Source organism: Trichoderma camerunense, assembly GCF_050948025.1.
Source record: "Trichoderma camerunense strain CBS 138272 chromosome Unknown V8C40scaffold_27, whole genome shotgun sequence".
Lineage (NCBI taxonomy): Eukaryota > Fungi > Ascomycota > Sordariomycetes > Hypocreales > Hypocreaceae > Trichoderma > Trichoderma camerunense.
Genome location: NW_028145343.1, coordinates 28,856 through 42,128, shown reverse-complemented (window position 1 = coordinate 42,128; position 13,273 = coordinate 28,856). Strand labels below are relative to the sequence as shown.

Here is a 13,273-nt window from a genome sequence, read left to right as displayed (position 1 = left end):
CTTCCACAAGCGGCCCACACTATCTGACGCTCCTAAGTCTTTTCACACACAACAATTCGACGGCTTGGGAGGGCAACAGGTCGTGTGCGATTCTTCCAGCCTCACCCGCTTCCGTGCGCCTCCGTCATTCGCCCGCCCATTGAGAACACCCGAGCTTGGTATCCTGTGCTACCAACTACGAAGACGACAACTCGCTGAAGCAAGCACACGTCAACCGTCCTACTCTTGTACTACGAATCTGTTATCGCAATTACGACAACGCCGCTACACCCGAGCCTGCCTATAATCGATGACAAGAGAGACAAACAAACCCCCCTTGATTTAAGCATTGAGCCAGTTTTGTCCACCAACCTTAAGCAAACGTCGCAAGCCCTCGGCCAACCCCCAGTAGAGACACAAAGGCAATAAAAGAAGAGCAAGGAGCATTATATTACAGTCTCGCTGCGCGCGTGACCCTCCCACTCTCTCTTTTCGACCCCATTTAACCTCTCTGGGTCTCCTCTCTCGCACAACTCCCACCAACTCCCATCAACTCCCATCAACTCCCGCTTTACCTCTCCTCTCTTCTTAGCCATGTCTCCAGCTGCCACAACCAAGGGCTCTGCCCACAGCCATGTCCGGTTCCTCCCTATTACCTACGACAGCAGTGATTCACAGGCTTCAGCTCAGAAGCTCATCTTGAGTCTGTTCCCTCAATGGGAGAGCGATGACTCCAACGTTGACTTCGTTCGCTTCACTGACGGCATTACCAACACGCTGCTCAAGGCTGTCAACCGGCTGCCGGGCCTGTCCAAGGCTGACATTGACCGAGATGCCGTGCTGCTGCGTGCTTATGGAAACGGCACCGCGGTTATCATCGACCGAGAGCGCGAGGCAGCGAACCACGAGCTGCTGATGAAGCATGGCCTGGCCCCAGAACTGCTGGCCCGCTTTGCCAACGGCATGCTGTACCGATTCGTCCCCGGTACCGTTGCCCAACCCAAGGACCTCTCCGACCCTGCATTGATCGCGGCTGTTGCTCGACTGCTGGCCCAGTGGCATGCCACGGTGCCGTGTCTGCCCGACTCGGCCATCAAGGGAGAGTCGACAGAGAACGGCAACTCCGATGACCACGACAGTCAACGCAAGGCCATGATCGCCAAGGCAGCAGCGGGGAAGCCGATCCCCAACCTGTGGTCGACCATGCAGAAATGGATCCTGGCCCTACCGACCGACACGGAACAGCAGCGCGAGAGACAAGCCCTGCTGCAGCGTGAGCTAGAAGAAATGATTGAGAAGCTCAGCCAACGTCCCGGACTTGGACGGAACGGGGTATGTATCCGTTGACCCGCCGCCTTACATGATGCGTTGTAGAAGATCCCTTCTTTGTGCTAACCAGAAGAATGTATAGTTGGTTTTCGCCCACTGCGACCTGCTCAGTGCCAATATCATCATGCACAAGGAAGCCGGCCAGGAGCTATCCGTGAGCTTCATCGATTACGAATACGCGACGCCCTCGCCGGCTGCGTTTGATATTGCCAATCATTTTGCCGAATGGGCAGGGTATGACTGTGACTATGCAGCCATGCCATCCCGGTCGCAGCGACATGCCTTTATTCGTGAATACATTGCGACATATGCAAAGCTGTCAAACAATGGCATGGACCTCGAAGAGGAGACTGACAAGCTCGTACGTGAGGTAGATGTCTTCCGTGGGGTTCCTGGCTTCTATTGGGGTATCTGGGCCTTGATTCAGGCGACCATCTCGCACATTGACTTTGATTACGCCTCGTACGCCGAATTGAGGCTCGGTGAATACTGGGCCTACAAGGCTGAGGAAGACGGTAGCCGTGCAGCAGCAGGTAAAGAGATACCGCTCCGAGAGAAGACGTGGTCCCGAAACGAATAGAGAGGGCCAAGTCAAAAATAGAAGAAAGACATGAAAGAAAAAGAAAAGGGAAGCAGGGGGATTCCGTGGGGTGTCACGGTTACAGTGCCTTAGAGAGAAGCCGCCTGCCTGCCTGTCATTGTGCAGCAACACAGCAACAGCAACAGCGGCATTAACCAATTGGTATCTCGCAAATGTGGCGGTGACAACGAAGAGAGACTGCAATGAAACAGTCTTTCGTGGGGGGAGGGCGCAAAGACGGCGTTGGCGCTGGTTAGTGCTTTTTTATTATTCTTTTAATTATCCCGTCCTGCATTTGTCTAGATCTGGATTGGGGGGGAACTCGGCTACGTCTTTGTAGAGACAGCCATTGGATTATCTACGAGTTTAGAGTATCATGAATACGGGTGGGATGGGGAATGGCCTGACCTGACAGCAAAAGAGAAGCAAAAAGACGAAACGAAGGAAGACATGGCCATGCTTCCACTGAGCATGAGCTTGGTACTGCTACACTGTGCTATCTATCGTTCGCCTTGTTTCCCTTTCCCCTTTATTTTCTTACCTTGATGATTGTTTCATCATCTGTATCGCTCTTAGCATGCGATTTATTACGAGTTTTAATATTAGACGACGTTCGACGAAGGGCATAAGCCACAGTCTCTCTCCGCAACCACTAGGTGTGAAGTGAAATAAAGACGCAAGCATGGGTTACCTCCCCGAGGAGATCAATTAAACTGCGTATACTCAATACAGGTAATACGAGTACAGTAGCAACAGGCGGCATATACCTCGGCACACTTCTATTGGCAGTAGATGCGCACATACAAAGAATAAGCAACGCCGAATCTTTCGAGGCCCTAAGAAGAAAACGGACATACGGGCATGACGAGGCGCACGCAATTCCGGGGAGCCTTTTTGCGTCCATGTAGCCTGACGTATGAGTATCAGGTCTCCGTCGTGGGGAGAAGGGAAATGATTGGGGGCGACGGCACCTTTTTACCCCCGCGTCATTTCGCACTCCAAAAGAGACAGACGGACACCTGAGGATGAAGGGGGGATGCTGAAGGCGAAAGACAAGGGGGGCTTCTGTTTTCTTTTGCTGATCGATCTTTGGTTGTGTGGAGAGATTGGCGGCAGTCAGCGGCTTGGATACGACAGTGCTGCTTTATGGAGCAGCAGACGGGGAGAAAAGGATGGAGAAATGGAGCTTTTGTGGCCATTGTAAACCATGGATGGACAAGCAGGTTGAGTGGCACTGTATGAGTGAGTGGTACTGTACTCGTAGTGGTACTGTACTTTGCAGATGAAGAGCACACGGAGCGATTTTGGGGGTCCTGGTCCTGGTCCTGGTCCTGGTCGGGGAGGGATTCTCGCCTCCAAGGCCATGGACGGGGACGTTTGCCTGGTACTACCTTGGCCGGGGCTACCTATCTCTGGTCTTGCATGTAAGGCATGTAATGGACATGTAATGTAATAGGGCAGGACGCCGGTAGAGTTGATTGTGCTTGACCTTGTATGTAAGATGATGACCTTGTAGAGCATGCTGGCCAAGTCTGTAGATACGAACGAACGAACACCTGACTACTGCTGCTGCCAAGTACAGCACTACGACCGAAGCAGCTTGTCTGTACTGTACTGTATGTATATCGCACGGCGATTTTCTTTGACAATCACTTGCCACCTTGTCAAAAGCCATGGATGTAGCTCCATACTCCATACTCCATAGGGCGGGCTGGTCGGTATGCTTTCTGGGGAGGTAAGATAGCTCTTTTGGCTGGGATACTCCTTTCGGCAGTGATACGGAGTGCGCTCCGTGCCAGCCCAACACCCCAACCAACGACCAAGATGCCTAGCTGGGCTGTATGTATATAACTAACAATATGATAGGATGCGATACGAGCAACAACGGCGATGGGAATATACAGTATGTAATGACATTAGACAGACCGGCAGAGATTAGACTGATAGCGACAGTGGCATTGCATGCACGTACATGCTCTCGTACATGACATGCCCGTACGTACATACATACTCATACATGCCTCCGTACGCGGTGGCTTGTTTTGAAAATGGGTTGGCAGCCCGAATCAGACAGAGTTAGCATCCAAGCAGCATCTCATCGTCACTTTTTGAGAGCGGAATTATGGGGAAAAGCCCTCGAGCAGAAGCGGGTACAGGAGTTAGTAGTTAGTAGTTAGGCTTGGGGTGAGAGAGGAAGGGATGGGATGGGATGGGCGTCAAATGGTGTGTGAGCGAGTGTGTCTGTGTCTGTGTGTGTCCGTCCAGTGCTTTTTGGCATTTCCATCCATCTCAGCCAACCAGCGGCGGGTGAGTGGCTCGAAAGTTGTCTGTCTTGTCTGACGCAGCACTGGATGGCATGGCATGGTAAAACAAGCTTGCTGTGTGGCCTTTTAATTCTCTCTCTGTCTCTGTTTTTCTCACTCTCTCATCCACACACTCACAGTCACACAAGCACGCTCTCTCTCGCCGGTCTCTTTTTTCCCTTGTTTATTTTAATTTGCTAGGCTCTTGGGCTGGAATTTCCTGTTTGGGGGTGGAGTAGGCCCGGCACAAGTGTTTTAGCGTGGAGAAGGGTTTTGGCCTGAGCGTTGGAGCTAGCCCGATGGGGAAACGATGGAGAAGGGAGGTAGGGGCCTGCTGTGGCGAAAAAGGAACGGGACGAGTCGGCGTTGTCTTGGGGAGCGCGCAAGTACCGGTACAAGGCGTGTGCGCTGTGTGCGTGCGAGTGGATGCGCGTGTGTGCGTGGATGCGGCTTGTCTGGCTTGGAAATGTGCCGCGGGCTAAACGGCGCTACACGACGTGATGTTCGAGAATGGCGGAGGCGGCTCCTTGTTTTGGTTGACGGGGGGGGGATCCTGTGTCCTTGTGTAAGAGCACGGAGTACCTGGTCTCCAGGTATCTGGGCCGTAGTGCGTTCCGCCGCTCGGTACAAGTGTGTCCGGTACTGCGTAGGTCAGTCGGTAGAGCACCTGGAGGCAAATAGGCGGTAACTTGAGGCCGTTGGGAGTTTGTTTAGCGAAAACTTGAGACAATTGCCTTGCCATTGAGCGGCAGAGATGTTCGTTTGTTGGTTGGAGGTGTCGTCGCAATACCTAGTACCTACCGACAGGTACTCCGTGCTCGCACGCACATGTACCGAAGCCCCCCGGTGCAACTAACTTGACTTGCACGGACAGACTTGATGCGGATTGGGGTGCGTGTGCGTGCGTGCGTGAGTGAGTGAGGACGTGAGTGAAAGCTGGCCGGCTGAGTGGCCAGATTGGACGGGATGGGTGGCTACCGTACGAGTTACAAGCAGAAGCACAAGCACAAGCAGCTGGGCGAGCGGGACTGGATGAATGGGATGGAACATGAGAGTGAGCAGGGCGTGCATGGAGGTTGTCAGTCAGGTCGTAGCGTAGCGGGTGACAGGTGAGGCGAGGCGGTGATTAAAACAAGCCCTGGGCAGAAGCACAGCACGCACCACACTTAGAATGTACTAGTACGCGTACCACAGGGCAGGGGTGTGTGGAGGATGGCAAGCAGAAAATGCAGATGCGACGAGAAGAAGAGAGAATGAGTGAGTGAGAGCGCGGGAAGATGAGATATCGCCGGTTGGAGTTGGACCAGGTGCCGGTTAGCGGTGCTGTCTTGGGGGCCACTAGCAGCTCCAGACCTTTCCCTCTCCGTGATACCGCGAGGATACTAGCCTCGCGAGTACCCAGAATGCAATTTTGTCTGTGGTGATAGAGTTTAGCGACAGTTGAATCAGTCAATGCAAATGCGGTGGAGTGCTGCATTGGTGCTGGTGCTGGTGCTGGTCTGAGGGCTAAGTAACAACTGACATGACATCCATCTGACTCTGACAAGACCGCACGTGTGCGCACAAAAGTCGCAAGCCATCGACTCGGCCGACTCTTGCCTCCCACTCTCTGCCGCACGAGATGCGTCGATGATGCTACCTTCCATGCCGGGCCCTCCAACTTACAGCCAGACAGGGCGGTTTCATTCGCTGCAGCGGCATCGAGATGGGGGGAGCATATACTCGAACAGGAGCAGTTATCGTAAGGTATGGATGTCTGTATGTATGGACGAGCAATTTGATAGCAGCAGCCCAGACTAGACTACCCAGACAACTGAACTGGTGACTTCTTTTTCCCTTTTGGCTTGGGGTGGCTGTCGGGAGCTTGTGCACCGGCCACCTTTTTTTCCCTTCTCCCTGCCTTGGTGTGCTTGGCCTTGCTCGAACTTATTTCGCTGTCTGGTCATTTTTAGTGTCGTCGGATGTATTCCGAGACGGCTCGTGTGTGTGCTTCTTTTTTTTTCCCTTGCCTTGTTCCCCCTTCCGAACGTGAGGCTATTTGCTGGATCTGGATTCTTGCAGTATATGCTTACATCTTGGTTATACTTGTTCAGGACACCTCGCCGAGTGTGTCAGTACAAGAACAAGTGCTAACATAGAGGACAGGCATCGCGATAGGCCCAGTTCTTACCATAGAGTACCCACGCAGTTACTAAGGGATTAGTAGTGGTACCTTGCGAACGGAGGCCTGTTCCGTGTCTTCTGGAAGAGATGCCATCGCAGGGTCTTGCCGGCATCTGCTCTGCGAAGGTGGCGCCAAGAGCACGAGCACCACCCGTTCTAACCAAGTCGGAGCAGACACGCTACGAGTACATGGAACTAAAGTCGAGCCCACAGCTGGTCCATTCGCCCTGCCTGATGTGGTTTTGCACTCGTACTTGTACGGAGCAACTGTAACAGTACATGCTCGTCGAGTGCTGCACAGGTACTCGTAGCGCACGGCGGCTCGTACAGTGCGGGGATGGAGCCACATGGCACTCTTCCGAGGTCTCAGACACGGTGCAACAGCCGGGCCCCTCTGGGGTCAAACACAGTGCGCCACACCTGGGCCGTTCAACGTTCAACGTTCAACGTCCAACGCTCAACACTCAACGCTCACCCGCACCCGCATCCACCCTCACTCCCACACCCCGCGTGAGACATGCCGTCCAGGCCGTCCAGCTTGAATAATACCTGGATTATGGAGCCCTCTCGGTCTGCAGAAGTGGGTGTGCGTCCCCAAGTACCGACTACCTATCTCGCCTGCCCAGGTGCTGCCTGTGCGCTCTCGCTGCCGTACCCGTGTCTGTATTGCTACCCGCAGATTGCGTGCGCCCAGGCTCGTGGCCGTCGTACGCTCCATGTATGGAGTACCAAGGCCGCGCCTAATCGGATGCCCTGCCTGCAAGGCTGTGCCCCACGCGCCTTGTAGCCTGTACGAGTCCCCCGTGTGCGACCATGGCAAGAGAAGCGAAAAGAAGCAGAGAAAAAACCGTTGCGTTTCCAGCCATGGAGTCGCACCCACCTCCAGCAAAACCCACTCGCACCGCCCTATTGATAAAACACCCCAGCCCGCAATTCCCGCGAAATGGCCCCAATGGATAATGCAGGGGAGGCGAAGGGGGTGGCAGGCGGGTGTGCATTTCGAAAGGAGACAAAATGCAAGTGAGAAAAGCTGTTCGGAGACGAGACCGACAGTAGGCGGGCAGGGGGAAGGGAAGACAAAAAAAAAAAAAAAAGAGAGGAAGAGTGAGAGAAGAAACCAATCTGGTTGCAAGAAAAGAGATCGAGATCGCAACAACGCCAGCGAGAACAAGTGAAAGGGAAAGGTTTTGATACGCACGAGAGAGTCACCCGAAGAGACAAGAAGCAAGACGCAAGACACAAGAGAGAAACACAAGGTCCACCAAAAGGCCTTCACGAAGCCATCTCCAAGCGGAAGCAAAAAGACAGCCCGGGACGCTTCCCATCCCCCACGAGATTTTCCCACGCCCTCTCTTCTTTCTCCCCTCCTCAGCTCGCTACTTGCTTGCCCGCTCACCGGTCTCGCTCTCCTTCACAGCAGCCCTGATCCCGGGGCGCGTGCCATGGACAACGGCAGTCTCGGCGCCGACAGCATGTCCTGAGACCACAATGCCGACGAACCTGGCCATGAAGACGAGCAAAGCAACGACTACACAAGAGGCCATTTAAAAGCAACAACCGCGAGTCGCCATGTCTGGGCTTCTCGACACCGACTCAGCCGTCGACCAACGGGCCGACATGCACCTTCGACACGTCTTCTACCATGGCCTCAACCTACCGGAAGAGCTCGAGATGCTGCGCCACAAACTGCGCGTCCTCCAAGACGTCGTTGATCACCACGGTATGTCTCCATGTTTCTCACTTTCGGTCCGCCCTATCTGCCTCTGTCTCTCAGTCTCTGGCTGTCTCGCCTGGCCCTCCCGCTCTCACCCCCATGTGCGCATGTGTGTACATGTACGGGCTGATGCCCTGTATGTGTGTGCGTATTGCGTATTTGCATCATAGGCTCCCCCTCAATTGCTCTCTTTTTTCTTCCTTGCCTGTCAAACCCCTGTCCTGTCCTGATACAGCCTTGTCCACATTTGAGCCCGGCCTCGATTGACACACACACACACCACACATACACACGCTTTTTTGCTCCCCTACCTTTGCCTTGCCTTGCCTTGCCTTGCCCTGCCCTGCCCTGCCTTTCCTTACCTGACCTTATTACTCCGTACATACATGCATACATGCTGCATCCACGCTTGTTTTGTACTAGACAGGCAGACGGACAAGACAGACCAGACCAGACCAGACCAGCCAGATACCGTACATATTAGTGGTAGCGCTCCGTACATGCCCTCACATACTTACACATACATACGAGCCGTCATTCGTTTTCCGGTCCGGCAACGGAGCCCGTGTGCTGACTCGCAAATGCTTATCAGGCCTGGCGTCGCGCGTAACCCCCTTCATGTCCGACATTGAAGAGGCTCGCGCGATTCAGCACCGTTGCGAATGCCTCGAGGCTGCTTGTGTTCGAGATAGTAAGCTGAGACCAGACCCTCCTACCGCTACTTGATTAGCTAGCTGCCCATCTCCCGTTCTCCACGCAGCCCGCCGCCGCCGCCACCAACCCGCCTCATGCAAGCCCCCAATCCATTTGTCAAAATATACTGCTGCTACTCCATGCTACATCTGCCTTGTACTCCATACATCGTCAGGCCCAAAAACAACCAAGGCCGGGACCTGTTGTTAGTTCGCCTTGCCCAGACGCTGACCTTTTCTCTCCTTCTCTTTGCTCCCGCGAAATAGACGTGGATGCTGTCGAGCCCCTGAGAGGCTCTTCGCGATCGGCGCCGCCAGGGTTCGGCTCTTGGCTGGACAAGCATCTGGAGCTCCACGACCCTGTCCTCCGGGCCCAGCGGGAGTGCGGCAGCGAAGTTGTGTCCAGCGCTTATCCGCTTCCCTCTCTAAAGTGCTGGGACGACCGGTGCATCCACTACGTTTACGGTTTTCTCACCGAGCTTGATCGGAGCAGCCACGCCCGAATGCATGCCTCTCACGCAAAGAGAGACTCGGAGCTCTCTGCCGCCAGTTCGTCGTTGTCCTCGTCGTCGGTTCTCGCCTCTGGACACGGTCCCTATCTGTCCAATGCCTCTGAACCGTTGGGCCCGTCGCCTCTCATGCACCTTCCACGCCCCGCCCTGTCCTCCAAGCTTCCTCCTCTCAGAATCCCGACGCCGTCGACCGAACGGCGAGACTCGCTCATAACCTACGCATACTCCAGCCGCTCCGCCGCCCCGAGGAGCGCCGTCGACGCCGATGTCGAGCCCCTCCTCCCGCCATTGAAGAGGAGCAGGGTCGGCAGCTTGCCTCGTCTCGAGTCTATCGGAGAGCTTCGTCTCTTTCACGATCAGCGGCCATGCCTCCGCTGTAAAGTGACCAAGAAGGAGGTGGGATACCGCTGTTCTTCTTCATTCTTCTCCCAAACTCTTGGGGGACCGTTCCTCGTTGTGGACTAACATCTATTTCGTCTCTTGTCTGGGAATCCAGTGCGATAGGAATCAGCCGTGTTCAGCCTGCTCAAACCTACCATTGATAAGTTCCGAGGACCATTGGGCCGTCATTGGGTGCTACCGCAGTTCCCTCAGCGCTTTTACCGACTATCTATTGCCAGGTATAAACGATTTGGTTTACTCTTCTTTTCTGTTTCCTTTCTTCATATGGCCTCGATTTGCATCTTCATGTTGTTAGAGTTGTCTTGTTTCCTCGCTTCGGCCTTTGCAAAACCGGAAAGCTCCAACGCATATATCTAACAACGCCGGTTAGGCTCTTCCTTCTCACACGGACATATCCAAACACCCACATCTTCCACGTCCCCCACACGACGACAAAATGTGAACGATTATCTGCAGAGGACGTGTGTTTTCCCAGCACACATTGGTGAACATGTCAGAACATGTATGGACTATAGGGATGCCTTTTGGTGGTCCGGACAGCAACAATCTCATAGAAGATACGATGGGCATCACGAGACCCAACAGATCACCCAGGATATGGTCAACCGCCCTCCACCTATTCTCTGCGCCCTGGCTGCTAGCTGGAATTGCCAGGAGACATCAGCTAGCCCGCTTGATCTCCTGAGATATACCGGATATATATCGCCCTCCCGCGAGGCCGAGGAGTCACAATACCCAGTTTTATATCATGCAAAGGTGCTGCTCCGCGAAACTGCATTCTACTGCCTCTTCCATCCCAAACCCGTCCTTCAGTTGGATCCTAGCTTCGGATATCAGCCCCCATCAGACCGCCTGGATTTTACCGGAGAACACAGTCGGCTTGTCGAACAGGCCATGGTATCATTCCTGCAGTCCTTTGAGACCATTTCTCTGAGAAATTCTCCTCTTCAATCGAAGGAATGGCTGGCCGTTTTTTACTCTTTGTGTATCTTCAGCATAATTCGCACCTTGCTCATGGACCTCGCCTCAATATCTTTGCTGCCTTATCCCGCGTTTCGACATCAAAGTCCACTCAGAGACAGTCCCCAGAACACCATAGACAGCGTATACAAGGCCTTGGTCCACTTGTTCATCACCAGTGGGCCGATGTTGACGGATGGCTCTCCTAGCGATATTCCACAGGAGGATGTTCCCGTATATGAGCTCACGCGCCGCATCATGCGCATGGATACGTGGCAGGCCCGAAATATTCGCTCCAGTGCAGAGTTCCTCATGAGTTTAGGAAGCGGAACTAAAGATATGTTTGGGTTCAATGGCTTCATCCGTCCTGGACGGCCACACGTTCCCCCCATCAATGATTCTCAGCTGTCAACTCCCCAGTCCATCTCGGCGCGCGAGCCACGGTGGTCATCCGTGGGGAGCTCTGCGTTCCCTCCCGCACCGTCCCACAGAGAAATACTACTTGGACCGCGCCCGGAGGCGTTGGACGATGCTAACATCAATCGCGGAGGGGTTTCGTCTTCCTTGAGGCAGCCGGTCCCAGAACACGTTGGACGTGCCAGGAGGCACACGGTTGCGGGAGAGACCACGAACTCATCGAGCCCAATCTTCGGAAACCACTTGACCCCCATGAGATTCAAGCCTGCCTACCAAAGGCCACCTCTCCGGCGCGTGTTTTGCCGCAAGTGTAATGAATATCCCGAAGGATTTCGCGGCGAGCACGAACTGAGACGCCATACAGATGCTAAACACGCAGCACTAGTAAAACGATGGGTTTGTTGTGAGCCTGGAGGACAAAGCCCAGCGTCCCCGCAACCTGCCATTCCCCTTTCGAGCTGCAAGGCTTGCGTTATGCAGAAGCACTACGGCGCCTATTATAATGCAGCGGCTCATCTTCGACGAGCTCACTTCAACCCCCACCGCGGAGGTAAGGCCAGCGGGGATTGGCCGCCCATGTCCTTGCTGAAAGACTGGATGCGCGAAGTTAGGCAATCTGTGGCGGAGGTGGGCGGTGATGTGGACAATGACATGTCGAGTGATGGCGAAGAAGAAGAGGACGTGAAGCACCCTACCAGAACGGTACCTCTAGCTGCTATACCGCCGGCACCGGTGATGGAGCTACCACCGCCTATCCCAATCGTCAGCTCACACTTGTCAGTATCATCTGTCAGCTCGATGACAGTATCTCCGAGTATCATGGAAGATCAGGTGCCATGGGAGATGGTCTCGAGGAGCCCAGTCGGCCGGTTAGCGCCACCGCCGCCGCCTCCTCCGCTGTCACTACCGCCACCATCGTCCCAGCCGCCGATCCCACACCACCTATCGAGGCCTATACCAACACCGCCAGCACCCGAGAACCGTAGCAGATGCCCGTTTCCTGATTGCGGGCGTGTGTTCAAAGATCTAGCCGCTCATATGCTCACGCACCAGGAGGAGAGGCCTGAGAAGTGCCCCATTGAATCGTGCGAATATCACACCAAGGGCTTTGCTCGCAAGTACGACAAAAACCGACACGCGCTGACACATTACCGAGGAACCATGGTTTGCCCGTTTTGCCCGGGAGTCGGCTCAGCCTACGCAAAGGCATTCAACCGAGCCGATGTGTTTAAGCGCCACCTTGCTGCAGCTCACCAGGTCGAACAGGCGCCTCTGCATAGCCATACCACCAACAGAGGTGGCCGCCTCATTACACTTTCTGCTAATTCAGGGGCTAGCGCCATCTGTTCGATTTGCAACAACCGCTTTGCCGCACCGCAGGACTTTTATGAGCACCTAGACGACTGCGTGCTTAGCGTTATCGTTCCGGCGGGTACCCGAGCGGCCATGGAAACGAATAACGATGCTAACGAAGAAGATAAAAAGCCAATACGAGGAGGATCCGCTGGAGCCGGGGCCGGAGCCGGAGCCGGCCCCGGTACAACCGGAGAACGGACAGCTGGGAATGGAAATGGGAACGGAAATGGAAACGGGAACGGGACAGGAACCATTGATGGTACACAGGGAATGATTTACATAAGAAGAGCCAAAAAGTCTGCCCGGATGGAATAAGCGCTCTGATTTGTTTTTCCTTTGCTTTCTTTTTTCTTTTCTTTTCTTCTTCCTCAACACTTTTTGTTGTTGTTTTTTCCTTTTTTGTGTGATTCCTTGGAGTGATGTCATATTTCCTTTTCCTTTTTTTTGTCCTCTGGTGAGGGCACATGAGCGATATCTGTTATTCTTTTTCCTTTGGGTACACGAGTTATGTCACTAGCACCCAGCATCTACTACATACCCACCCCTCACGAGTGCAAAATTTCCTGTTGTGGAATCTTGCGGGCACCTGTACAATAAACGAATCATAGCGTAGCGATGCTCTGTCTACTTTGAGAAGGCGAGCGGATGGAAAACAAGAGCGTTTGTCGTTTTGCCAGCAGTTGGATAGTGTTGCCGTGAAAGTATGAGTTTGACAGCAACAAGCAAGGCCAAATGTACGGAACAGTACGGATTGTGCACTGTGTGAGGCATCGTAAACGCTTATACATGGGTATAGCTGAGATCATAATCAAAGCTGGATGCAACAGACAGTGTAACAATGTGCTGTAACGATGCCAGGATGTCTA

General features: G+C 53.9%; 2 protein-coding genes across 2 annotated transcripts; both read left to right on the top strand.

The window, feature by feature from the left end:
* The first annotated feature begins 258 nt into the window (after positions 1-258).
* V8C40DRAFT_129129 (kinase-like domain-containing protein) lies at positions 259-2,214 on the top strand. Its single transcript, XM_083211034.1, has 2 exons — positions 259-1,311; positions 1,391-2,214. The coding sequence occupies exons 1-2, from the start codon at positions 574-576 to the stop codon at positions 1,886-1,888; spliced, it is 1,236 nt and encodes a 411-aa protein (XP_083067605.1). The 5' UTR covers positions 259-573; the 3' UTR covers positions 1,889-2,214.
* Positions 2,215-8,052: 5,838 nt separating this feature from the next.
* Positions 8,053-13,102, top strand: V8C40DRAFT_258164 (uncharacterized protein). The gene is made up of 5 exons (XM_083218663.1): positions 8,053-8,074; positions 8,600-8,759; positions 9,028-9,668; positions 9,769-9,892; positions 10,045-13,102. Exons 2-5 carry the CDS (start codon positions 8,687-8,689, stop codon positions 12,720-12,722), a joined length of 3,516 nt encoding a protein of 1,171 aa, XP_083067604.1. The 5' UTR covers positions 8,053-8,074; positions 8,600-8,686; the 3' UTR covers positions 12,723-13,102.
* The last annotated feature ends 171 nt before the right edge of the window (positions 13,103-13,273 follow it).